Source organism: Elaeis guineensis, chromosome 9 (assembly GCF_000442705.2).
Source record: "Elaeis guineensis isolate ETL-2024a chromosome 9, EG11, whole genome shotgun sequence".
Classification (NCBI taxonomy): domain Eukaryota; kingdom Viridiplantae; phylum Streptophyta; class Magnoliopsida; order Arecales; family Arecaceae; genus Elaeis; species Elaeis guineensis.
The window spans coordinates 92,084,028-92,110,755 of NC_026001.2; the positions used below are offsets into that span (position 1 = coordinate 92,084,028).

General features: G+C 36.3%; 1 protein-coding gene across 3 annotated transcripts; it reads left to right on the top strand.

Annotated features, from left to right (window-relative positions):
• Positions 1 to 26,254, top strand: LOC105032684 (calmodulin-binding transcription activator 4). Of its 3 annotated transcripts, none has more exons than XM_010907192.4 (12): positions 4 to 268; positions 1,146 to 1,271; positions 1,358 to 1,473; positions 4,058 to 4,146; positions 9,986 to 10,031; positions 11,040 to 11,550; positions 18,228 to 18,418; positions 18,822 to 19,295; positions 21,178 to 21,860; positions 22,084 to 22,678; positions 24,998 to 25,294; positions 25,884 to 26,254. In XM_010907192.4, the coding sequence occupies exons 1-12, from the start codon at positions 259 to 261 to the stop codon at positions 25,965 to 25,967; spliced, it is 3,222 nt and encodes a 1,073-aa protein (XP_010905494.1). In that variant the 5' UTR covers positions 4 to 258; the 3' UTR covers positions 25,968 to 26,254. The 3 variants fall into 3 exon arrangements, with proteins under 3 accessions (XP_073099788.1, XP_010905494.1, XP_019701962.1); XM_019846403.3 differs by having other exon boundaries at positions 5 to 268; positions 1,169 to 1,271; XM_073243687.1 differs by lacking the exons at positions 24,998 to 25,294; positions 25,884 to 26,254 and adding an exon at positions 24,461 to 24,698 and having other exon boundaries at positions 1 to 268.
• The last annotated feature ends 474 nt before the right edge of the window (positions 26,255 to 26,728 follow it).

The following is a 26,728-nucleotide window of genomic DNA, read 5'->3' on the forward strand; positions in this document are numbered from 1 at the left end:
GCTTGCCATTTATTTCTTCTCTTTCTCTCTTACCTTTCCTTCCCTTCGCAGTAGTTTCCTTCCTTCGTCTTCCGCCATGTCTCCCACCAAAATAGAAGGGCCAACTCATCTCCGTCAAGGTTCAAGCCCCCTTTCTCCTCCCCTTTTTTCTAGCATCACTCCAGTCCCTAGGATTTCGTCCTCTTAAAGCCTCACCCTCACTGGAGCTCCGACTAGTTCCGTCGCCAAGATTGAAGCTTGTGCTTTCTGCTGAAGAAGATGCAGCACGGTAACACGGAATCCTTTTTTTTTTTTTAGGTATAAAGATTCGATTTTCCCTTGATCTTTTGGTTCGTTGACTTCGGGTCAATTGTTGTCTAATTTTTGCTGATTTTTTGTTTTTGTTTTTGTTTTTTTTTGTCGGTAAGGTTAGGTAGAACTGTAGAATTGACTTGTTGTCTTGAGAATCTGATAGATGGATCTGAAGTCTATTTGTGAAATTTGGATCAGGGAGTGCTGCGGTTTTCAGGTTTTTGCGTCGTTCAAAGATTGTTTTTTTTAATTATCTTTTGTTTTGAAATGGACATTAATTTTCAAAATGGTACTATATTCGGTTTTCAAGTTGAGAATTTTTTTCGTAATCATTGGCTTTATTGAACCAAAATACCATGGTCTTGACGTTTGTTGTTAGATGCTGGGATTGGGTATTACTTGAGCAAGGATGGTTGTATATGGTGAATTATTGAAAAATTAATTCGGGAACTTAGGGCCCGTTGGGTATTGCTTCTGTTTTCTGTATTTGTTCTCAGAAACCCCAGAAGAAAAGAAAGAACTAGACTGGATAACATGTCTCATGAATCTTTTGTTTTAGCAATTGTTTGTAAGATCTTTAGGGCTTTCAGAAGCAAAGAATTATTGGTTTCCAAGAAGTGAAATATAAAAGCAAGGATAGTAGAAGTTTTGTGCGAATGCTATCTTTAACATCAATTTTCCATGTGGTATTTTACTAATTTGTAGAGAAAGAAAAACAAAAACAATCACGATGCTGAACAAGCCCTTAGACTTTGTAGTGTGAACAACCTTTCTCTGCATGGAGATGTTGATATAATAATTATACATATGTTTGCTTTGTTGCTTTATGTGTTTTCTTTTTTGTGCTGTATCAGTTTATGACATAAATGTGCTTCAGCAAGAGGCTCATACACGCTGGCTGAAGCCTTCCGAAGTTCTCTTCATCTTACAGAATTATGAGAGATTCCCACTCACACAAGAGCCACCCCAGAGGCCACCCAGTAAGACAGAATTCATCATACACTAGAAGTTTGATGTTGTTGATTCTATTCATCTATACATTTTGATTGTCTCGATTTGTCTCCAGGTGGTTCTTTGTTCCTTTTCAATCGTAGAATACTCCGTTTTTTCCGTAAAGATGGTCATCTGTGGCGAAGGAAGAAAGATGGAAGAACTGTTGGGGAAGCACATGAACGACTTAAGGTTTGTTCAAGCAACTTGCCTATGCTTGTTACATCTGCATTCTCAGAGTTGTTTGCATTTGTGATAAATTTCACTGATCAATTCTGTTTTACAGAAAGATAATGAGTTATAAAACTAGTTTGTTTGTGAAAAATGGAACAAATATTTGAGGAAGAAGCATGCAATATATTCTCGAGTTTTTAGCGTAAAAGCCCCTTACTCTTCTATATGTTATAATGGCAGCATCACCATAACACATATGAGACCAATAAGTGTACTATGTACATTTGGTATATTGTGGTTGTGTTATACAAACTGGCAATCGAACTCTCACTTCTTAATTTGAGGATTATCATACATAGAGATATAGTAGGACAAAGAAGCAGTTTTGAGAAGTATGCTACTTCATGAAAAAGTTGTTGAGCTGAAGAGCATATAAGAGGAAAGTTGAGGAGAATATGACGAGCACAAAATAATGTTTGATAAATTGGCAACTGACATTTGTGTGGTTCATTTTACCATAGCTGCCATATTATGTGCAGTCATCACATTGTCATTTACAATATATTGAAATATGTGGAACACTGGTCTTCATCATGGTGTCAATATCCAGTTTCAATGCTCAAGTTGCAGTTTGTAACCTGCTGCTTTGCTTTGTTCGATACATGAGAATCTTTCTTAAAGATAAAATATCTAAGAGTAAGATGGTAATTCATATACATCAGATTTTACTCGAAATTGTAATGGACAATTTGGGGGCAAAAAGTTAGTCAGAAATGGTACTTCGAGTGTAGCAAATTACATGTAAGATGACAACAAAACGGCGCATCACATGAGTTGCAAGGAACCAACAAACAATATGCACATTGTAGGTAATGCTAACCCAGGAGGCCACAAGTTATATGCAGATGAGCTGATCACTAGAGTGTGTTTCATCTTCTGAGACTTTGCTCATTAATGAAGGAGTTTCTTCATATTATCTGTGCTGCTTAACAATGGAGAGGGTTTTTTGGCATTAATGAAGTGGGTCCCCAGGCATTAAAAAGCAGTGTACTGATTATGGCCTAGAGTTTTTACAGCTCTTCTATTAAAGTTTCTTGGCTTTATCTGTGCTGCTTGGCATCAAATTATATACTGGAACTTTTGGCTTTAGGATTTGCCATTCTCCTTCAATAGGACTAGAATCATCAGAAAACTTTGTGGATTGAAAGGGAACATAATCTAACTTCCTGGATGGCTATGTTTTTCAGGTACTATTATATATATGTTTGTGTGGATGGTTTTAGTGGAGACCATGTAAAGCACATACATTACATGCATATGTTGTGCTTGGTTGATTTTTTGTTATTAGGATTTTGGAGGAATACAAAGAAATCTATCCTTATCAATAACATGATTTTAGAGTTTTTCTTTATTATTTTTGAAAAATGTTTTCAGAGAACCTTTTATTGCAACGGAAACAAAATAATCGATTTTTTTCCGTATTAAGTTGAACCATTCAACATTATAAACTCTACAATTCTCACTTTAAGATCATATGAATTGAATTTAAGCATTTTACTAGATATTGAGAAAATCGACTTGTTTTTCCTTTTTTTTTTTTGGCATGCTTAGATTTTTTTTCCTTTTTTTTGTTTAAATAAAGAAGCGAGACTTGAAAAAGAAAAAAAAATTCCTAGATTCCATCCTTCACAAATGTCTTCATCTGCAATGTCCCATTTAACATTTATGAGAATGACCACTGGGCTTTTGGGATAGTTGTTAATATGGCTGACTTGATTGTACTTCAACTGGATACCTGTTGCAACAGCCACATGTTTCCAAAGAAGTATTTGGAACATGAGAAACGCATGCATTGTTCTATAACTTTAGAATTTACATCATTTGACCCTGGCTGGTTTTTGTAGAACTTAGAATCCACTACAGAGTGTTTTTGTGCAACATTGAAGCTCAGTTAGATTAAACAAAATAGACAATTTGCAAAAAAAGAAATATTCATGCTTTCTTGGTGGTGTGTGTAGCAGGTCTATTCTATGATTGGGGAAAGTCAACCTGGATTTTGTGAAAAGGATGGAAAAGGTTGCTTAGAATAATTCATAAATGGTCAGGACTTCAATAGAATCTAGTTTAGGTTCCAGAAACAAGCAGGTTTAAAATTTGTGAACTAAGTTATTTTGTAATGTCATTACTGACAAATGTCATGTTTTTCTATCTAATTTGCAGTGGATGATTATTATCTTGTTAGAAGCATAAGTGGAGCATCAATCTAAACTCAAAATATGCATACATCCAAATTGGTATTTCCAGGATATAGAATTCTGTTTCTTAAATTTACACTGTTATGACACATAGCCTAGTGTCTAGTACCAACGATAAAAGAACTGTTCGAGCAATATATATTTTCCATTACCTGACTTTGAATTATTTACTGCTGATTATCAGTGACCACTGGCCAGTGAATTTGTGGGACTGTGGTTGTGTTTTCTACTTGATTTGTAGTAAATGGTTGCCTTATTTGTCATCTGTAGTCTATGTTATGTATGCTTTGTTTAATCTGGTTGAACATCATTTTTTCCCCTGATGTTATTCGCATGTGAATTTCTAGGTTGGGAATGTAGATGTCCTGAACTGTTACTATGCTCATGGAGAGAAAAATCCTTATTTTCAGAGGCGAAGTTTTTGGATGCTGGACCCGTAAGTTCAGATACCAGCATTAACAGCTTTTCACATACTTTTTATTAACTTATCCTATTTCCTTTTTTTTCTATGTATCTACCATCCTGATAATTATATCTTCCAGCTTGTCAAAACTCTTGCACAATTCTAGTATACATGCTTGCTGTACTTTCAAGTTTCAACTGGTCATTCATATGAGTTTACTCTGTAAGGATTAAAGTTACAACAGACAGAAAATTGTTCAGACTTCAGGCAATCTTACCATGACTTATTACCTTCAATTATTTTTTTTAGTCATAAGAAATCATGGAGGAAGGTTCATCAAGATGGATTATGCATGACGTTTCACAGAAGAGCAAAGCTGTACATCTGTGTGTTCTGTGCTGCATTAATTAATGCAACAGATTGACCATGGAATTGTTGTATATTGACATGTGTAATTACCATTCATGCATAACCTACCATATTTGTACGGTCATTCATGTCAAACTCCACTTGTATGGTTAACTGTTCTAGCCTTATTTCCATTAAAGTACAATTGCATAACAAATTTTGCTATTATCAGTTCGCCAGCTTAATTGATGTCATGCTCATAAAAATTCTTAGGAGCATTTCAAAGATAAAATTTTAGGATAAATTATATTTCTGATCTCTGAACCAAGTCGAGATTTTTTAAAATGTTCCTAAACTCCAAAAACCTAATGTTTAGTCCTTGTACTTTCTGAACCATTTAATATGATCCTTCCCCAAACTCTAGCCACTTTCTTTTATCGGAAATCCCAGTTGGTGATAATTGGTGCTTATTGGTGAAAACAGTCTAAATGAAGATGGTGTGGCATTAACAGAGGTGACGTGGCATAATGGATCAAAATTTTTATTTGCTGATGTGGCATAGGTGATGACATGGCATCTGCTATGAAATTTTTTCCGAAAGTGTCCAATCGTCGAGTGACATGTCAGCACCCATAGGTGATGTGGCATTTGGATGATGACATGCATAATGGATGAAAATTTTTATTTTGCTGACATGGTATCTATTGTAAATTTTTTTTCAAAAGTATCTAATCATTGAGTGACATATCAGCACTCATAAGTGACATGGCATAATGGATGAAAATTTTTATTTTGTTGGTGTGGCATGGGTGCTGATGTGGCATCTGCTATAGAATTTTTTTCAAAAGCATCCAATCACGAAGTGATACGTCACGTCTATATGCCACATTATCGTCCATAATCCACATCAGCACTTATGTACCATAAATTATATTTTTTTCATCCTTTTAAGTTTCACAAATGTTTTTATATAGCCTTACACTTAAAAAAAACTCTAATTAGGTCTTTTGATTTTCAAGTATGATTTGATTTAACCTCTCTTGGATGGTTGTGGAGAAGGTGATGATTCTATTGCAAGACTAGTCATTGGATGTATTTAAAAAGCCAAAAATGGCATTGGTTTAAAACAAGGAGGCTAGGTCCAAGCCTGGAGATTAAGGTTTTTAAAATCGATATCGATCACCGGCCGATTCGGTATGATACTGGTTCGGTACCGTATCAACATACGGTACGACAGGCGTGCTGGTGATCGGCATGCCATTTTTTTGGATGTCCAATCAAATTTTTAATGGATTCTTGAATGTTTTAAAGTCAAAATTGATATTTAGTGGTATTAATTAATATTCGTATCACTTCGATACACTTTTAATCATGTGTGACACTAATTTAAGTAGTTTGCAAGTCCTTGAACAATAATATGATTTTACAGTTATTTTTTTTAAATTTATTTTTTAATAATTTTTATTTTAAAAATATATTTTTAATTTAAAAATTATATACTTAACGAAAATTAATGATTTTAGTGTCATTGTGTAGATCATTCATAGATCTACAATATATATTAAAATCATGTTAAAAAAAATTTGACACGGTTTCTCCTTGTTTTTTCATTTTTCATGAATTTTTCAAAAACAACAAGAGGAAAAGAGAGGAATGAGAGATAGGAAAGAGAAACACACATTTAAGGCTTTAATCCACATTTTTCTAGAGTCTCCTGCCCCTCTCAGTGTTAGAGAGTGAGAAAGAGAGAGAGATTGAGAAACAGAGAAGTCGAAATTCGACTTCTATGTTTCAGGGGCTTAAAAATGCCATCGAACCGGGCGGTTTGGCTCGGTATAGTGGTGTACTACCTGGTTCAATCCAAAACCATCTGGTTCAGGGCTGAACCATGCGGTTTCTAATTTTTTTTCTTGTTCGATGCGGAAAATCAGGGCCGAACCGATCTGATTCCGTGTTAGTATGGTTCGATACGGCCTGAATCGGATGGTTTGGTCCGATTTTCAAAACCATGCTGGAGAGGGTCTCAAAATAGATCAGATTCGGGGATCTAAAGACCGCCATTGTGAACATAGAGGCGACAACAAAAAAGTATGCAGGCTCGGTGTTCTCAGTTTCGTTGTTTGCTGTCACCGTCGAGTTTGCTGTCACTGTCGAGTTTCTCCTTGAAAAAGAATAGGTCGGTAATCGTGGACTATACAACTAAGGATCTCAGGCGTTTACTCCGACTGAAGTAGCATAGGCAAGCCAAGAGAATAAATGAATCAAAAGTATAAATTATTTTCTTTTTCTTTTGTTGATCCACTTTTGCTTTTCAATTTTCTTAGGTTTAGATCGAACTCTCTATGTTTGCCTTGTATATATCTATATCGGTTATATACGTATGATGGGGTGTAATATACGAGTCATGATGATGTAGTTTTTTTCCTTGTATATATTTATGTCTATTATGATACAAGATAGGAGGAAAAGGAGCATGGGTTAAGAGTATAATTGAAGATGGAGTAGAATTGGGCAATATAATAATATTATTATCAATATATATTTTTTAATTTTTAGTTTATGTATTACCTTTTTGTATTAGTTTTAACTATCGAAATTATATTAGTTTAAATTAAATCATATTTGAAAATCAGGGGATCTAATTAGAGATTTTTTGAACTATAAAGCAATGGTTGAGATCCTAATCAGGGGATTTATTATACTCCAGTTGGAGTAAACGTCTGGCATCCTTAGTTATGTAGTCCATGATTATCGATATATTCTTTTTTAAGGAGAAACTCAATAGTGGCTATGAGGTTGGCAACAGCAAAATTGAGAATGCTGAGCTTATCTACTTTTTCGTTGTCGCGGCTATGTTCACAAAGGTGGTTTTCAGATCCCCGAACTTGATCTGCTTTGAGACCATCTCCAGGTCTGGACCTAGCCTCCCTATTTTGAATATCATTGCTATTTTTGGTTTTTTAAATGTATCCAATGACTTATCTTGCAATAGAATTATCACCTTCTCTACTACTATATTGGAAAGATTAAATTAAATTATACTTGAAAATCAAAGGACCTAATCAGAGTTTTTTTTTAAAGTATAAGGACCATATAAAAACATGGGTCAAATTTAGAGGATGAAAAATATAATTTATAATATATAGGTGATGGTATGACATAGATGATGACGTGGCATATGGGTGTTGATGTGTCACTTGATGATTGGAGATTTTTAGAAAAAATTCCATAGTAGATGCCACATCAGCAAATAAAAATTTTCATCCGTTATGCTACATTACCATGGTGGTTGATGCATCACTTGGTGATTGAACACTTTTGAAAAAAATTTCACAGTAGATGCCACATCATCATCCATATGCCACATCATCTATGGATGCTGATATGTCACTTGGTGGTTGGATATTTTTAGAAAAAATTCCACAGCAGATGCCATGTTATCACCTATGCCGCATCAGCAAAATAAAAATTTTCATCGATTGTGCTACATCAACACCCATATGTTGCGCCATCTTCATTTAGATGTTTTTCGCCACATAAGCACCGGTTATTGCTAGTTAGGATTTCCAGTGAGAGAGTGGTCAGAACCTAGGGAGAGAAAGTATAAGGAGTAAACATTAGGTTTTTGTAGTTTAGGAACCTTTTAAAAAAATCTGATTTAGTTTAGGGACCAGAAATGCAATTTATCCTAGAAAATATAAATAGATGTAACATTGGAAAAGGGGTTGTTGGAACAATTTAGCATAAACATATATGCATATGATGCCATCAGTAGTTATAATGTTTTATGTCTTAATTTGGTGGAAGACCGAAGACTAGTCAAGTTTTACAATTTTTAGTTCCCCAAAATGTAATTTCTAAGTTGCAGGGCATCTTAGCTCGCCTTTATTTGGGGCAATGGTGCTTGTACAGTGGCCCTTGTTCTTCTTTCAAGCACTTGAAGATTTATATAGCATAACATACGAATGAATTCAGTGCAGCAACAAAGAAACATGGCAAATTCTGGAGTGTTTCATTTACTTGTGTCCAAAGGGTAATTTGGGATGTTGTCAAAACTATACATAAACTGATCAGTGTTTTGAAATGCGGCTGTGGTGTGTAGACAATCAAGGGACTGCATCGTGTATATATGGTATGTGGGCTGCATATGTGGTTACTAATTTTGAATTACTTAAAAATAAATATAATATATTAAGTACAGTAAAAACAATAATAAATAGCAATATTAATAACAATAATAACTGAAAATTAGTGCTTGCCGTTTAGTATCTAAAACAATAATTATAACATAATTAACATTTTAGCACTATTAGTATTAATATCCATATGGCGATATTAGGTTCACCCAAAAGCAATATCAAACCTAACCATCAGCCTGAACCCCCTTCATCTACATGGGCCTGCATAAGAGTGGGCTTCATACATGACTCCAGAATGCTAAGCGGACTTACATATGCCACTGTACTAAGTAGGCCATAGATAGTCAAGCAATGCTAAATGGACCAGCTTGTTGGTCTATACATGGAATGACCACATATGGTACTGCATATAGGCAATGTGGTGTGGTTAAGGGACCGCATACACATATGTAGGCACATATGTGGCAGTATATACTTCATTTTAAAACACTGAAATTGACAAATGCAAATTGGAACTCTAGTCTAGGAAATCATCATTTTAATTCATGTTTTTTATCAACATTTCTAGATAGAATTCAACACTCACTATATCAACAATATTTCATGAAATTGCTGAATGGAGTATGCAGCTGATATCATAATTAGTTAGGCACGGACATACGTTCATCATAGCTTCAAGTTGGAAAATGTCACTCTGTTATGCTACTTTAGAATCATTAGAGAGGATTTCTATATCTGTAAATCCTTGGAAGATATGATAGTTTTAAGTTGATGACTGGCAATTGGAGTGGATTTTATGTAGTGCATTTAACTCTTTCAATTGATTTCTGAGAAGCACTATTGCCTTAGCTATTATTGATTGTGATCAGCAGCCTTTGTTGCTTCAAGAGGTCTGGCTGATGTGCTCTACCTTCACTCACTTTAGCAAATAGTAATCTCACCTAGAATGCTGACAGCCTCCTACTGTCACTTTTTTGTTGACCATTGACCTCTCAACTGTCCATTCGCATCTTGAAACAGCCTGTTATGATTTTATGTTTATTTTTCACTTAGGAAAGCTTTGATTATTCTCCTAAGACGTAAACTTTAGATTGCAGCTGCCAAAGTTGTACAATCACCATGTAATCATGTGTCAGCAATTTTGCTGTGGGCCTTCACTCTATTGAATGTACAAGTTTCTCCTATGTCACTAAGTTCTATGGGATACGTACATTTTCCAATCTATCTGCTTGCTCTATAAGGATTCAAAACCATGTATATTATATAACAATTTTCCATATGCATGCTGTGTTAGGTTTTGCCTGAGAAAACATCATTATGCTTTCATCTGGAACGATATTTGGGAGTTCGGTCTCTTGTTTTGATTAGTTTTTCTTTCTTTGCAGGGCCTATGAGCACATTGTTCTTGTTCATTACAGAGAAGTAGCTGAGGTGTGTTATGGACCTTCCTTTACAGGGAGTCATTTATGTTTAAACTTGTTTTTGGTAAAAGGCTGTGAGTTTAATTAACAAGGAAGGCAGAAGTCTAACAAGGGTAGTAAGTGAAAGGGTAGAATACAGAAGTAAGAAACCAAGGGGCCTCACTTTATTGGCATCTCCAGAACGCTCGACAGCAATCCAAGAATGAAGAAAGAAACCTTGGACTGTTAATTTGGCTACACATTACCAACATAAATAACCATCTTTAGCACCATTCTTCACATTGCCAGTGTACTGAAATGATGCTGTTCTGTACCTGATGATGTTTAATTCCCTAAAATATCACACCAGTTCATAGAAATAGTTATCAACATTTTTTTTATCTGCTCAACAGCTCTGAAACTCAAGAACTGTTAATTTAGTTGCAGATCACTAGCACGGATAACAATTCCTTTAGCACCATTATTCACAAGCCAATATACCAAAATGAGCTTGTCCTGTACCTGATGATGTTCAGTTCTCTGCAATATCATCACCAGTTCATAGAAATAGTTGCTGACACTCAGCATCTACTTAATAATTCTGAGTCCAACAAAAGGACAGCACTGATTTGTGTGCACTGATTTATGTTACTTGGAGTTGCAACAAACTATCCCTTTATAATTTTCTTAGAGGTGCCTTTGTAATCCATTGGTACTCCATGCTGTTGTTGTTCTTGCATTATATTATTTTCTCATGTTTTTTTAAGTTAACAAAGAAGATGGCTATCTACCAAAAAGGGAAAAAAAGATGACCTTATTCCATCAAGGTGATTTTATAATTATTCTGCTGTTTATTTCTTCAGGATTAAGTTTGTACAAAAGAAAATTATGCTACCATTTGTTAAGAACAAAAGTGAAGTATGAGAAAGGAAAGATGAAATGAAGATAACAAAATTAATTTTATCTTCTGTATGCTCTTTGCTCATTTAATTTTGTTTGGAGATTTCACTATGGCACGTGCTGCTTTTGTGTCATGCAGGGAAGATATGTTTCAGGATCTACTTCAAACTTGTCAACTGAATCTTGTTCAACTTTCAATCAGAGCACCAGTGTTAACAATGCCCAAATTCAAGGTTTCACGTCTGGAACTAATGACCTGTATGAACCATATCGGAGCTCTTGCAGTCCGGGGTCTGTGGAAGAAGTTAGTTCTAAGTTTGTCATAGAGAACCTCGAGAGTGACCGCATGAATATGATGTATAAATCGTTAAATGATGGCCAATCATCAAGGCCGGAAGTTAGTCAAGCTCTGCGGAAGCTTGCGGAGCAGTTAAGTCTGGATGATGATGATAACTCTATTTTCTTTGATGACCTGCCTGCATTCGCTGGTCAGAATGAGAATTTACAAGATCTGGATTTTGGAACAAGGGACTCCTTACAGGAGTCACATGAACATCTGCTCCGTGGTTTGGAATTTGCAGGGCAAGGTCAACTTGAAGAAGCCAGGAAGCAGAAAAATTACAACAACATTCAGTCTCTGAAAACTTGTGGTATTTGTTCTTTTAATTACTCAGATTGGTGGATGGTTATCATAGATTTCCTGAATATCTATTGACATATATGATATATCGGCTCATTTACCTTTGAAGCTCTTATGATACTTGAAAAGCTTGATTATGAAGTACAAAGAAGAACTGAATAGAGCATGCCTCCTATTGTTTCAGCATTGATATTCCATCTCATTTAGCTTATATGTAATCTGGTTTTGCCATATGACAAGAGTTAACCATATTTATATTTTACAGGCTTATGTCCTTATCCTTCTATAATTGAAAATTTACTTCATGTACAAGAAGAAAAGAGAGATGAAGGTACAAAAAGCAAGTGGCTGTTGATCCATTGCACCGTAAAATTTTGTGAATATGTCAACATTTAAACATAACTATCATGCATGGATATAACTGCTAGTCTGTACCAGTCTATGCAGGCCAGCGTGTACCTTGCTTGGGTGATAACTGGTGCCCAGCATTGGTTCGTTATGTGCCATCCCATGCTTAAAAGTTAAAACCCCTTTTTTCTTTTGCATTTTAGTTGTGTTGGCAAGGCACTGCAAATGACATGCCAACCTCTAGCTGGCAAGCCCTGTGTTTGTGGCACTTATGTCCTTGATATCAAGCTATTCAATTTTGGAAAATGTCTTTCCCAGCAGTTCTGTTGGGAACCTCATTAACTTCTAAAATTGTAAACTTTAAACTAATGCTTATTAGCTTTTAAAGCACGCTCTTTTGTCCTAGCCCTTATTGGGCCAAAGTGGTTAACATATCTTGTAATGACCATACTTGGTTAAGCATGAATTGACTTGTGATTGCACAAGCCACTCTTAGTCATAGGTTTGTATGAGCAATGAATGGGCCAGGTCTGGGCTTGACATGGTCAAATTAGCTAGTGGCCTAGTGCTACAATCATTTTAAAGTATTAGCTTCATAAGTATTAGAAACAACCAAGGAGCTGGCACTTTTTCTCATTTCTCTTTTTTTTTTTTGTGGGGCTGAGGGGTGGAAAGGAGTGTGTGTGAGTGGGCAAGGAGAGAGAACTTGGTGCCTAACTTTATTTCACCCTCCCCTATGAAATAAAGTTATCCTAGTTAGGTGGCCTTTTGACCTTATGAATGAAAAATGTTATCTGTCTTTTGGTGTTTCATTGGTTAAACTGATAACCTCTCCTTATCCACTAATTAACCAGCAATTGAAAATAATAAAATTTGTACGAAGTTCATTTGTTTTCGTTTTTCAGATTCCACATAAATTATTTTGTCATGGGAAGTGATTGAATTTGCATTTACATCACCTGATGCAAGATGGCTGATATACAACGAGAGGGTCCGCATATGGGGTCAAAAATAGAGATCCAGTGTTTAAGTAGACCCTAGCGGGAGGTTTGTCTGAACCTGACAGGTGCTGGTATGTTTGTAGGTAAATATCAAAACATTACAAAATAAACATTCTTATCAACAATTTCCTTGCAAACATAGCGATATTCATCCTATATATCTTGCATCATTTTGTAGTGGTAATCTTTGCAATGCCTGGTGCAGATTAATTACTAATTACGGTTTTACTTGTATCTTGGTTGATAGGCTGTCTTCAACCCCTAAAGATATTTTTGCTTGCTGGTTAACTGGTGGATAAGGAGAGGTTATCAGTTTAACCAATGAAACACCAGCAGATGGATAATATTTTTCAGTCATAGGGTCAAAAGATCACCTAACTAGGGTAAGGGTGAAATAAAGTTAGGCACCAAGCACTCTCTCTTTTCTCTCTCCTCTCTCCTCTCTCTCACTCTCACACTTTTCCACCTCTTCATCTCACTGACCCTGGGAATGTCAACCAAATAGTGGATAATTTTAACTGCTTGTTAGCTGGTTAGAGGGTGATTACAAAGAGTTAAATCTATTCAACCCCTGGTTAGCTAGTCTGTGTCCAAACACAGCCCAAGTCTTTTTTAATTATTATCATTATTGCTATGTTTTGTTACCAAAGAATTCATAGTCAAGAAATAACAGATTTGAATGAGTTCCATTGCAAAGTCTATTTTGTTAAAAACTTGATGGTCAGATGAAAATATAAAATAGAAAATAGAGCAAAGTTGATGAAGTGGAGAGGGCTCTATGTGGGATTATGTTATTGAAACATGCCTTAGCAATGAACGGTGAAGTTTTGATGAAAGACTATGGTCCCCTGTGTAATAGAATTCAGAATTCGGGCAAGAAAGGTGGTTTAACTGTCTAATCATACAGGATGGATGTTGAGGTCAATATGTGGTGAAAGAAAGAAAAATATCTTGAGGAAGAGTATGTTTAAGGATTTGGAGAAGCTAGCCCTTGGTGAGAATTATTGTTTGAGAACTCATAAAGCTGACTATATGACTGTATTTCATTTGGCTTCTTGTCTTATTTGTGCTTGTGACACCAGGAGCTTGAGGGAATTCAAAAGGTTGTTCCTTGGTTGCATGCGCTTAAACTGTGATGGATAAGTCATGCTTTTATATTTATCATTTGGCCTTATACGTTCATAGCAGACCTCTCTCTTGTGAGGAACTCAACACCAGTTTCTAGAGTTTTGATGTCAGGTTGACAATTGCTCGTCATATCTCATTACTCCTTCCATGTTGCCTTATCTACTTAGTGTCCTTCCTTATAGCAAATTCCATGTTTGATGAGGAAAGGGTTGGATGATTATGATGGTGATAATTTGTGAAGCTGACTTAACCAGCTATGGTAGATGTTTATGATCATCTTTTTGCAAGCATTGCCTTACTGCTGCTTCCTTTCCATCAATACTTTTGGGCTAATACTGAATATGCTACTTTTTGAATCTCAAGATGATCTAAACCAGTTTCAATAATATTTTGGGGCGAATTGAAGCCTGGAATGTAGGAAGACCGGTTCAAGGTCCAGCTTATTATAGTGTTATAGTAGTAAGCTCTGATACAAATACATTTGTATCAAACTTAACTTCAATAGTTATTATCTAGATTGTCATGTCAGTTGCATGGTCTGATAAGTTTTCTATAGGTTGGCAGTCATGCCCATACTAGTATGTCTCCCTACGTGGTCAGGCAGGGGATGAAATTTAGGTTTAGGCACCTATCCCATTGCACAATCTTGATCTCTCCTTGTCTGTAAACTTGATTAATCTTGCTGTTTTTATGCTCGGATGAATTTAACAATAGTCATAGTGGATAGGTTATTAGCCATTATAACCTATGTTACTAACTGATGACACCACAGAACTTAGTCTATATGTATTTGAAAAGCTGATTGATAGAATTAGACCATTATTCTTACATATCCAAGTTGTTGTCTACTAATATGTCAAGATGCCTTTCAAACAGCATCGCAGTAAATATGCCATATCTTTTAATACGAGTATTTGGATGCATCCTACGTGCATAAAACAAATGTCATGCAAGTGCATAACTGGATACACATTATTTGATACATAACTTGATATAAATCCTGGTTGTTTACAGTAAGTGTTATCTAAAGCTGATTCCTATTTTTTTTTTCCTCCCTCAATTTTAAGTTGCACAAACTTGTAGGGCTAAGGGCTACACATCAGATAATTAACCAGGTTTCAAATACCAGCACTATACCTCTGACCCTTTTTTTTCCAGAATTATACAATACTGCGTGTCGATACATGGTAGGGGACTGCATCCTGTACAATACACTGTGTAGTGGTGCTGGAGACCTGCAGGAATGGTATGGTACATTTGTACTGTCCCAGTTCGGTGGTATTTGAAAGCTTGAGGCCATATATTGGCTAAACCAAATGGCCCATATATTGTAGCAACCAACCCAACCTGACACGTCCAATTCCAATCAAGAAATTGGAGGTAATGGATCAGTGTTTAAAGTATTGGTTTGCTAAAACAACATACGAGAAGATTGTGTCATGGGTTTGAATCCCATTCCTTGGGCATGGAAGTAGAATGGCAGGGCAAAATTTTGTAAGAGAAAGAACCTCTACAAGAATGGGAAAAAAAAGTGAAAGACACCTGTTTTATGTGAATGCTCATGTCCAACTCCAAAAATCCATGCTGGCTACATATTTGAGTCGGTTTTTTATTAGACACTTGGATACTTATGAAGTTCTTTGGTAGCCATTTTTAAATATTAGAAGATTTCAATTCTTCCAGCAATGAGTTTGATCCTCTATTTTGACATCAGGAGTGATTAGCTGTTCTTTTCAGATATTGGTATAGGATGTGGATATTGGAAAAACTGTGCAAAATATTATTTTTCTTGGAACCTTGAGTTAATTGGTTTGAATGAAAACATGTATATTGAAAGAGTTTAACAAACAATATCTTTTCAACATTTTCTTTTTAATGTTTAAGCAAACAATTTTTAATGGTACAAATCTATAATTTAGTTAAAATTATCATTATTCCTATGTTTCCTGTATCCAGCTTTTTCATTCTTTCCAAGTCGGACACCTGGATATGCTTGCAAATCTGATTCTCCTATATTTGTTGAAGCAAAACTGAAATACACCAAACCCATGCCAAATCATCTCCAAGTGGAGCTGAATTGCAGCACTTGTGAAAATTCAATTTATTTGTTATCTAATGTATTGCTGTCTCCTAGGATGACATTCATGATCGCATAAGCACTCGGATCTGGATATAGTGGAGGAATCATATTTGAAGATTCTAATACTTGAATATGTTGTATGCTTGTATTGAATTGGATCTGTATGTTTTGCAACTGTTATTTTGTCCCATTTAACTTCTAATAAGATATTAGAGGTTGATTTATGCTTAAAAAGAGTCACTTTTTGCACATGCATACATCCATATGCTTGAGTATTCTTCCCCCCTGTCCTCACTTTTAGATAAAACTTTTGCCATGTTTAGTACCCATATGTATAGTGGTACTTCATATGTTTTTCCCTCTTGACCATGTTTTCTCAGTAATATTCATTCAAGAAGTTCCTTTTATATATCTTAAGTGTTTTAATTGTGATGCATTTTCACATGCATGGACTTGACAAACACATGAGGGTTTTCATTTGATCATGGTCTGTATAAACCAACCATACTGCATACATACTGCCTAATAGTATTTTACCTGCCGTTATATATCTCATGCTGTATTGCCCTGTAATGGCAAATTATGAGTAGATATGGGGACTTTCCTGCAATATGTACTGTGGTGGACATGCCTTGTATGCCTCCATTATACGATATGTCAAACCGTGATTTTGATACCAATGATGTCATTCAAAATTTCAATAGCTGATGTTATCTTATCAAGCAATTGTTATCAAAATTTCATCTTGATTCTTTTTTGCTTTTCTGCTAACAGTCATTGATGTTAAGCCTTGTATGCATTATTGACCTTACCTTATCAGCTTAAGGTTTTGGGGTCCATTAGTTAGATAACATGATATTAGAGCTCCAGTTTGTGGGAAGTCATGAGTTTGAATATCCTCTTGTTCAGTTATTTATTTAATTATTCTTGATTATATGTTTTTTTGATTCTATGTCTTCACTCAGTTATCCCTCCATGTGTTTGGTCTGGGTCACATGTTGGGGAGGGGTTGTTAAGCTTGGTATACATTATTGACCCTTTCAGGATTAGCTTAAGATTTTGGAATCAATTGGCTGGTTAACAATGGACTAGTTTTATTAGAACTATTTTCTGTCACCAGGTAACCAATTATGCAGTTGCCAATTACTTCCAGGGTGAGATCTTGTTATTACATCTGATTGAACACAAAAATATTTTTCAGGAGGAACTGTGTCAAATTTAAGTTATATGTATTGGTCCCAATCCTCTTAGAATTACTTACCCTGGGTAATTAGATTGTATGGATCAAATGTATTTGCTAATACATTGGTTGAGTTTTGATGAACCTTAGTTGATAGCTTGTGTTCTCACTGCTAACATATGCCGAGAAATGAGCAAGTTTTATTGAAGTTCCCAGTATCGATAATTGATAAAGCTTCAGAACGTTATAGGGAGTGTAATGAGCAAGGATTTAGATCCCAATAGGACATTGAGATGGGATACCTTCCCATGTGTTGGGATAGAGCCATCCCGCTAGCATCTCAGCATCCCAATTGGAACATCTTGGGAGATCCCCCATCCCAAGTGTCTTGGACATCCCCCTCCCTTGTCCTCTGTCCCATTAATAAGAGCTCGCTGTCAATTTTTATTTAGTGGTTTTTTGGGAATTTATCTTTTAGTAGGGATCAAAATATGTAGCTAATGTCAATTATTTTTGTTTATTGGCTTCAAAAATTAGGAGAACAGATTGATGTCCTTATGATTCTATACCATCATAGTGAAGCATGAAAAGTGCAGCCAGATAATTCCTTATGTCGTTTTCAAGATTCTTAGTCCTCAGTCATTCTTCAATTCACTACTCTATTCAATAATCAAGCCACCGCACAAGTGTTTTTTCCCCCTCAATTTATAGTCATAGTAATCTCATATCCACATGAATGTGCATTAGGAAATGAATAATTTTGTGGATCAGTCTGGGAGATAAACTAGTTTTTTGATCTATCATTGTATGACACTCACAGTTTTCTTTCCTGCTTGTTGTGTGCCAAAAATGCTATCTTAGCCTCCATACTCAGAGCATCTTTTATTTTGTTTTCTTCTAACTTTTAAAACAGGTGAAACTAAAATTTGTCATATTCACATTTCATCCAGGTGACCATGGAACTCAGCAAGACCAGTCACTATGCTTGGATTATGGTATTGAGAGGAAGCAGTCTCCTTCATGGAAAGACATGCTGGAGTTGAGTTCAAGTTCAGCAGGTGTTGATTCCCATGTTAAAACTTCAAATTGCAGCACTAGGGCATTTGGTTTGGCATCTCCTGCTAGAAATATGTTCGACCATGTAAGAGTTTTCATATTTTGTTATATTTTTCTCTATCGTATATCTGGATTCTCTCTGGTTTCAGCATTAGCCGTGAGGAACACCTGATTGGCTGTTATTCCTTGCATCTTTTACAAGTCATTTCATATGTTAAATCATTGAAATAAACTATTTTGCTATGGCTATGAACTGGCTTCTGGTATGCCAGTTTTGGTGGGTGCATGATTTTGAGTTTTTAGTATTGGCTTCTTTTGATATCTTTCACTTTAGGGAAAGAAAAGTCCTAGGCTTTTCCTTATCTTTTTTTCTTTAAAAAGCAGATTTTATTTTTCGTTTTGCGAAAGCATGCCATAACTAGGACACGTTATTTGGTCACATCTCAGAAATGGACTACAAAATATTTTCATTTGCATTCTCTTTGCAGGATGCATTGCTCTCTTCCTCCGCAAGCATTGGTATGTCTGCAATTCCATTTGAGGAGTCAGAAGATTTGACTTGGCTTAAAACAGAGAGTAGGCCTAATGGTAACCAGATCTCTGAGAGTGATCTAAGTTTACAGCTATCAGCAACAAGAAGATTTTTGTTGGGCTCTGACTATCCTGTGGGGTCATCAACCTCTAGTTCACAGCTCTCAGATGCTGGAGTACATTCCTCTGGTACAAGCATTGTTGAGGCCAACATTCTGCTCAGAAAAGAAAATAGCACTGATTGGATGGGGACTGAGCATTTAGCTGCTGGGAATAATACGTACACGCCTGACTTCTCAGGCTCATGGTTTGATCACGGCCAATTTGAAAGTTCTGTTGGAATGTATTCAAGTTTGACTGTGGCACAGAAACAACGGTTCAGCATTCACGAAATCTGTCCCGAATGGGCATTTGCATATGAAAGTACCAAGGTACACTGTAGAAAGTTGAAATTGTTGATTAGTTATACTATTTATGTTTTTTTCTTTGATTCTTTTGTTCAAGGTTGGAATCAATAGCGTATTTGGAACGTTGTACGTATCAAAATTTGACATGGTTACAGGATCTCTTTATTATTTAATAAATTAGATGGGATTTGGCCATCCCCTTTTCACAAATCCCCAAAAAAACAAAAAAGAAAAAAAAAGTGATATAGGCACAGAATCTTCTTTCCATGTTCAAAATAGAACCCACTGAAGGATTTAACATGTGTTTTCGCAATTGAGTCTTTTTCGGTTCTTATAAAGACATGTTTTACATGAAAGAGTTGTAAGAATTATGTGGTAAGAAAATGATCTGGAGGTCTTGTATTTTTTTACTGAATGCCTACAAGTCTTATGTGAAGTTCAAAATATCAGCTTCAAAACATGGATTCTTATGTACTTATGTGGGGTTTCTGGTGGAGGATGTTTATCTTTCATTGAGGAGTCCATGGTACAATTGATAGTACCCTGAAGTGGGATTTGCAAAAGTAGTTCACAGATTAAGGCTTGGTATAAAACAATAACTGCTTTAATTGAAGATTTCAGTACTGATCAATTCCAAAAATTGTCCCTAAATTAATTTGCAGCAACAATTTCTGCTGCTATTTTCAATTAAAATGAAAGGCTTTATCATGTGTATTTTTGGAATTAATATTAGGCTGATCATGGTTAAGAACTTGGGAAGATTGATAAAGACGTCAACGTCTATGGGTTTGAACCACCATTTATGCAATTTTTCATGTGGACACATGGACAGCTAGTTCTATAATTATTTATATATCTTATTTTCTACCAGCATTTTTTATTCGACTTGATTTATTATGCTGATAACCAAGAAACATGTGTGAAAACTGTGAGAGAACTAGTAAAATATGCTAATTCTTTGTGCAAATTGATAGGAACCAGCAGGTAAAATTCCCTATTGTTTACATTGCATATTTTCTAAATCAGTTTTCTTTTCTTGATTGTAGTCAGCTTCTTTTGCACATACCTCATTTTTATGTTTTTTTTCCTATGACTACCTGTATCTTATTATGCTTCATTTTGGCATTTGGGTTTATGATCATAACTTAGAAATGAATGTAGTTCTCTACTTAAAGCTTTAGAGTTTTCTCCCGTCGTGCCTTCTATATAGCTTTATGGGAAATATGGAGGGTTACCCTGTGGATTCATGAGCTTAAATTGTGGGATCAATAAGAGGTCTTCGTAAGCTTACATGGACTTCTTAGGTTTTATGGTAGAACTCTCTGTTGCACAAAATTGCCTTGCCAGGAGATCAGTGCCAATCATTTGAAGGATTGACACTAAGCTGAAGCTAGTGTGAAAACAGTCCATTGTGGGTCATATATTGACCCATAAAGATCCCTGGTAGATGGGGCAACTTTTCTGGTTAAGGTTTAGGTTTCCGATCTTGTATTCGATTCCCTTCTCAATTACACATAAATTGCTAACAGTGTAAATAAGGCATATTTGTTTCATGACTATTCAGTAGATTTTGTGCTCATCCCTTTCCTACATCATCTCTCCAATACCGTCGTTTGCATTCAATATTCAAAATTGTCCATTTTCACTAAGTTATGCCATTTTTGAAAGTTGCAATCAGTTTAAAGACCTGTTCCAGTTTAGCATTTAAAGTTTACAATCTTTTAGATTGTTCATAAAATTTTGTGCTTCCATTTCTTGATCTAAACAAATTTCTGAAACTAATTATTCTTTCATATCTTTCTGCAGAATTATAATAATTGTTTTCCTCAAACAATAATTTTGCTCTCCATCTTAGTGAATGAACATTGTGTGAAACAAGCTTATGATGCAAAACCTTGTAATGCAGGTTATTATTACTGGAAACTTTCTTTGCAATCCTTCAGATTGTGCCTGGGCGGTTATGTTTGGCGATATTGAGGTTCCTCTTGAAATTGTTCAGGATGGTGTCCTTCGTTGCCAGGCTCCTCAACATAGTCCTGGTAAGGTCACATTTTGCATCACATCTGGGAATAGGGAGTCCTGCAGTGAAGTGCGAGAATTTGAATTTCGTGCAATGGCAAAAACCTCTAGTTCCAAAGGCATTTCATCATCAACAGATGCAACAAAAAGTGCTGAAGAATTGTCATTGCTTGCCAGACTTGTACAGATTCTTTTATGTGGACATGATAGTCTAACAGTTTCAAAAGGTGCTGTTGCGGAAGTTGGACGGTCCAGAAAATTGAAAACTGATGATCCTTGGAAGCAAATAATCGAGTCACTCCAAGTTGGTTGTGAAAATTCATTAGGTACTGTAGAATGGATCATGCAAGAGCTATTAAAGGATAAATTGCAGCACTGGATATCATCCAAAAATCAACGAAATGATGGGACAAGTTGCTTGTTATCCAAGCAAGAGCAAGGCATCATACATTTGATTTCTGGTTTGGGATATGAGTGGGCCCTAAATCCTATTCTTGGTGCTGGTGTTGGCATAAATTTTCGTGATGCAAATGGATGGACAGCCCTCCATTGGGCTGCATATTTTGGAAGGTGTTAGAATTTTTGTTATGAAATATATTATTTGATGCTGTTTCTCATGTAGACAAGTGCCATGCATTCAATTTGAAACTTTGTCTGATTGAGAAAGCAGAGCTATATGTGCTAACAAAGAAAAAGAAAATATTAAGATTTCTGTCATTTAGTGTATATCTAGAGTTCTGCTTCATAGTGGACAAATGTTATTGCTTACAGTTAAAAATGTTTCTTGTGGTAGGGAAAATATGGTTGCTGAACTTCTTGCTGCTGGTGCGTCAGCTGGAGCTGTTACAGATCCCACTCCACAAGATCCAGTGGGCAAAACACCAGGTTTTATAGCTTCTGCAAAAGGCCACAAAGGTCTTGCTGGATATCTTTCAGAAGTTGCTCTAACTAGCCATCTTTCTTCTCTCACAATGGAGGAAAATGAGATTTCCAAAGGGTCCGCAGAGCTGGAGGCAGAGAGAGCCGTGGAAAGCATATCCCAGAGGAGTGTCCAAATACATGTTGGTGGAGCAGAAGATGAGCTTTCACTTAAAGATTCTTTGGCAGCTGTCAGAAATGCAGCTCAAGCTGCTGCACGCATACAAGCTGCCTTCCGTGCTCACTCTTTCAGAAAGAGGCAACAAAAGGCTGCTTTAAGTCAAGATGACTATGGCATGACTCAAGAAGAAATTCAAGGGCTTTCTGCAGCAGCAAAGACTCATAGGCTGTTTCATGGTTTTCATGATCAGAAGTTTGATAAAGCGGCTCTATCTATTCAAAAGAAATATCGAGGTTGGAAAGGACGAAAAGACTTCCTAACTTTACGTCAACATGTAGTAAAGATACAGGTACTTTAACTGCACCGTCCCATTCATTTTGTACAATGGCGCATGTACATGTGCACCTATGAGATTTCCAAGTGCATTCACAATATTGTAAGACTATACTAGGCAAGGTCCACTGAACCCGTACCATGATCCATTCCGGCCGATGGTACAGTATGGTATGGGTCCTCACCATGCCATTCCAGTTTTTTTCAGACTTTTTTTTGGCTAACTTTTGGACTGAAGTTGGCTTGTGGTTTACCGAATTCAATTCAAAATTCAAAAAATAAAAAAAAAATGGTGGGGATTGGTTCATTCCCTTTTTCCTTCGTTCCCTTTCTCAGAGAGAGGGGGAGGGAGGGAGGGAGAAAGGTGGAGGGCTGACTTGGCAAACCCTAACCCTGAGGAAGGGACAAGGGACAAGGGGAAGGGCTGCCTCGGCAAACCCTAACCCTAGCTTGAGCACGTGTGCATGCACATGCGAGAGAGATAGAGAGAGAGAGCTACCGTTGAGGGGAGGGCGGACCATCCGGGGAGGGGGGGGAGGGGTGGGGTGGGGTGCTCACAGGAGGTGTTGCTCTCTCTTGCTCTTTTCCGAGCTGGAAGGATTGCTCTTTCGCGCTCTCTTGATGTTTCCAAGCTAGGGGGGATGAACTAAATATATAGCCAGAATTGTGCTGGTCCCGACTGGTCCCGCTTGGTATACCTTGAACCGGCCAATTTGGCACCGTTCAGCATTCCTTCATACTGGGTGGTTTCATCTGAAGTTTACAACTATAAAAATCAGAGCTATCAGCCAAATAACATATGCATTATGCCATTGTGTGAAGTGTAAACTATTGTAAATTAAACTATCCATTGACCAACTATATATTTAGGAGTTAGGACAGATTGTTTGACAGTTATAAGCTTACATAAATGCATTTCTTGGATGAATTTATTTGGGCATGAAGGGTGTTAATGTTGCAGGGTCTCAGGGGCTTTTCTAACCGATTTTGGAATAAGTTATATGAACAATTTTCTTGGGAAGTTGCGTTTTAGAGGAGAATCAAGTGGTTATCAAGAAGAAAGAGAACAAAAGGAAATTTAAATGGAAATACTACAAACTTGCCAATTGATTAGTGAAAATATTTTACATACTTGAAAAGCAATTCTTCAATTTTTAGTACCACAAGTTGAATATGGATTGATTCTTTTGTAGGTTCCTTTCTAATTCAGTGCTAATAGGGATTGTCTTACAAAGTACAAACTATTCTTAGATGCTGTAAAAATGCTGGGGCAGGGAAGGGAGTGGTTCGGAGGAGGGGAAAATATATTGATGTAGATACAAAGATATTATTCTTTTCTGGAATATTCTAAGCATATGTTTTCATAAAATATTTATGTTTTTCTGACTCATCCGACAATTAAGCTATGAAGCTGTATAAAATTTTCTCAGTGGTTCATATATGGCATTAAGTCTTCAGTACCTGATCTAAACACAGATTCTTTTCACCAGCAAGGGGCTTGAGAAATTAGTTAATTCTTTAAATGTTATATACTTGTTGTTTCTAAATGTCCAAAACCACTTAGTTGAATTTTCAGTCAAAATGAAAACTTGCTAGAGTTTTCGAACCTGTTTCTGTTTAGATATCTAATCTAAATTCAATTTCTAGTGAATTTATAAGAATGTAAAGAAGGCTTGCCTAACTGTCTATCTGATTTGTGATGATATGTATATTAATGGATGTTTGATTTCTGATGTACCTAACTATGTTGCCCTTGTTTAATTGTTTCTTTCTTTGTTGATTTGCCTGATAACCCTAGACAATGCTCTAAAAGGAGTCTGAAAGAGGATTGAAACAATGTCCCCTGAAGATTGAATTCCTGGAATGTAACCAGGATCTTAGATGCATATGATTAAGAGATTGAAGGACATCTGGAAGGAGAAACATGCATCCATTCGAGATTGGTGCAAAAATTTGGTTCCATATCCTTTGGTGCAAAAATTTACCACACAACTTAAATGATATGCTGTTCAATTGAATGCCAGTTGTTTTTTTTTTTTTAAAAAAAAAAAAAACAAAAGCATGGAGCTTCTTAATTTCCTATGGATTAAATGTTGTGCTGTAGTGGTGGTTAAGCTTGAATATGAATCTATTAGATCATGAACTGCCACTTCCATTCCATGACAGGTCTTGAACTCTTTCTTTTTCACTATTCTTTTTTTGTTTTAGATGCAGAATTGATGCTTATAGGAATGATGGTCGTCTCCTGCAATTGCTGATGCTTTTGTTGGTGAAAAAAGGGAGTCGCATATATTCTTCTGATGTAGCTATTTTTTTTCAATTTACATTTTGACAGGCTCATGTAAGGGGTCATCAGGTAAGAAGGAAGTACAGAGAGATCCTTCGGGCTGTCAGTGTTGTAGAAAAGGTTGTACTCAGGTGGCGTCGGAGAGGGGCTGGTTTACGAGGTTTTCGAGCTGAACGAGAATTGTCCAATAATGAAGAGGAAGAAGAAGATGTAGCCAAGGATTTCCGAAAGCAGAAAGTTGATGCCGCTCTTGATGAAGCTATGTCTAGAGTACTTTCAATGGTGGACTCTCCTGATGCAAGGCAGCAGTACCGTCGAATGCTTGAAAGATACCGTCAAGCTATGGTAACAACTACCAGTTTTAATACCATAAATATTTGACAGATCTAGTTACAGTTGTGGTTCTATTCTCTGCCTTCAAATTTACTGTATCTTAGAGATCTCTCTGTTGGGAAACACTGAAGATTTGAACTCGGTACCTCCCCCAACCAGAAGAGGCTGCAACTGCTGGGCTATGGCCCAGTTTGCTTGTATCTATCTTCTAGGGAACTTTTGTCTCTATCATCACTGGAATAACTATACCTGTTGGAAGGCCTTATCTTGTGGAAACGATTTGTTTCTTTTCCATTCTTGGGATATTGAATAATAGAGGCAATCTTGAACCACAAAGACTATTGGAAAACTTTCCATAATTTGGATTACATGGTTTGCTTCTTTTGGAATGCAATATTACTGAACCTCTGCCAAAATTTTTGATTATATGTTTTCTTTTAGAATCCTTTTCCCCACATAATTTGCATTCAGTGACATATTGACTGCTAGCAGTGCTACTGGTCATTGTAGGGCTTCGATTACTTTTGCCATTTCTGTCATCTCTAGTGTTGGGATAAATCTCAAACCATGTGCCTGAACTTTATTCTATGCTAATCTACAGGCTGAGTCAAGTAATGCAGATGAAGCAACATCAAGACTTCGAGATGATTTTGAGATAATAGAAAATGATGACTTCATGAACTGATTTGAATTTGGGAAGACTTGGGCTCATGTTGACTCACTATCCCTCAGGTTTTGGTGAATCCAGATAGATACTGCAACATTCAAGCAGCCTGTCCGTAATGTACTGAATTGCTTATGGGTCCTATATCTGTTCTTGTAAATTATTGTTCTAATTGTTGTACATATGATCCAATGTAATCAGCAATATGTGCATGCATGGCATAGCTGTGTGCTGCTGTAAGGGTTGTCTTACTGTTGTAAATCTGAATCTGGGAATTAGGAAGTTTGTTAAGGTTCTATTTGGCATTACATCTGTTTTTCCTTTTTTTTTTTTCTGTTTAATACAAACTGAGAAAAAAAAAATCACAGAATTGTTGTAGATAATTGATTTTTACTTTTAGTTTTTCTACAATCCCTTTGTATTTTTAAGAAATTGTAAAAACATTTTTTTTCCTGAAAAGTAAAACCTTTCATAGGCTCATCACCACCTTGGGCACTCTCCCATTCACCACCCGCTGCAGTTCATCGACCGCCGTTGGTGGCCGCTACCATTGATGCCGCCGGTCACCACCACTAATCATCGATTGCCATTAGTATCACCACTTTTGCCACACCGGTGGCTGCCCATGATCTTGGATCTCTATGTTGTCATTATTGCTGCTGCTGTTGCCATCTCTGTCGTCTTCAGCACCTTTGTCATCAAATATGAAAGAAGTGATTATCTGTATAAAACAAATTTTTGGTTTCAGTTATCAGGAATTTTTTTTATAAAAATTGAAAATT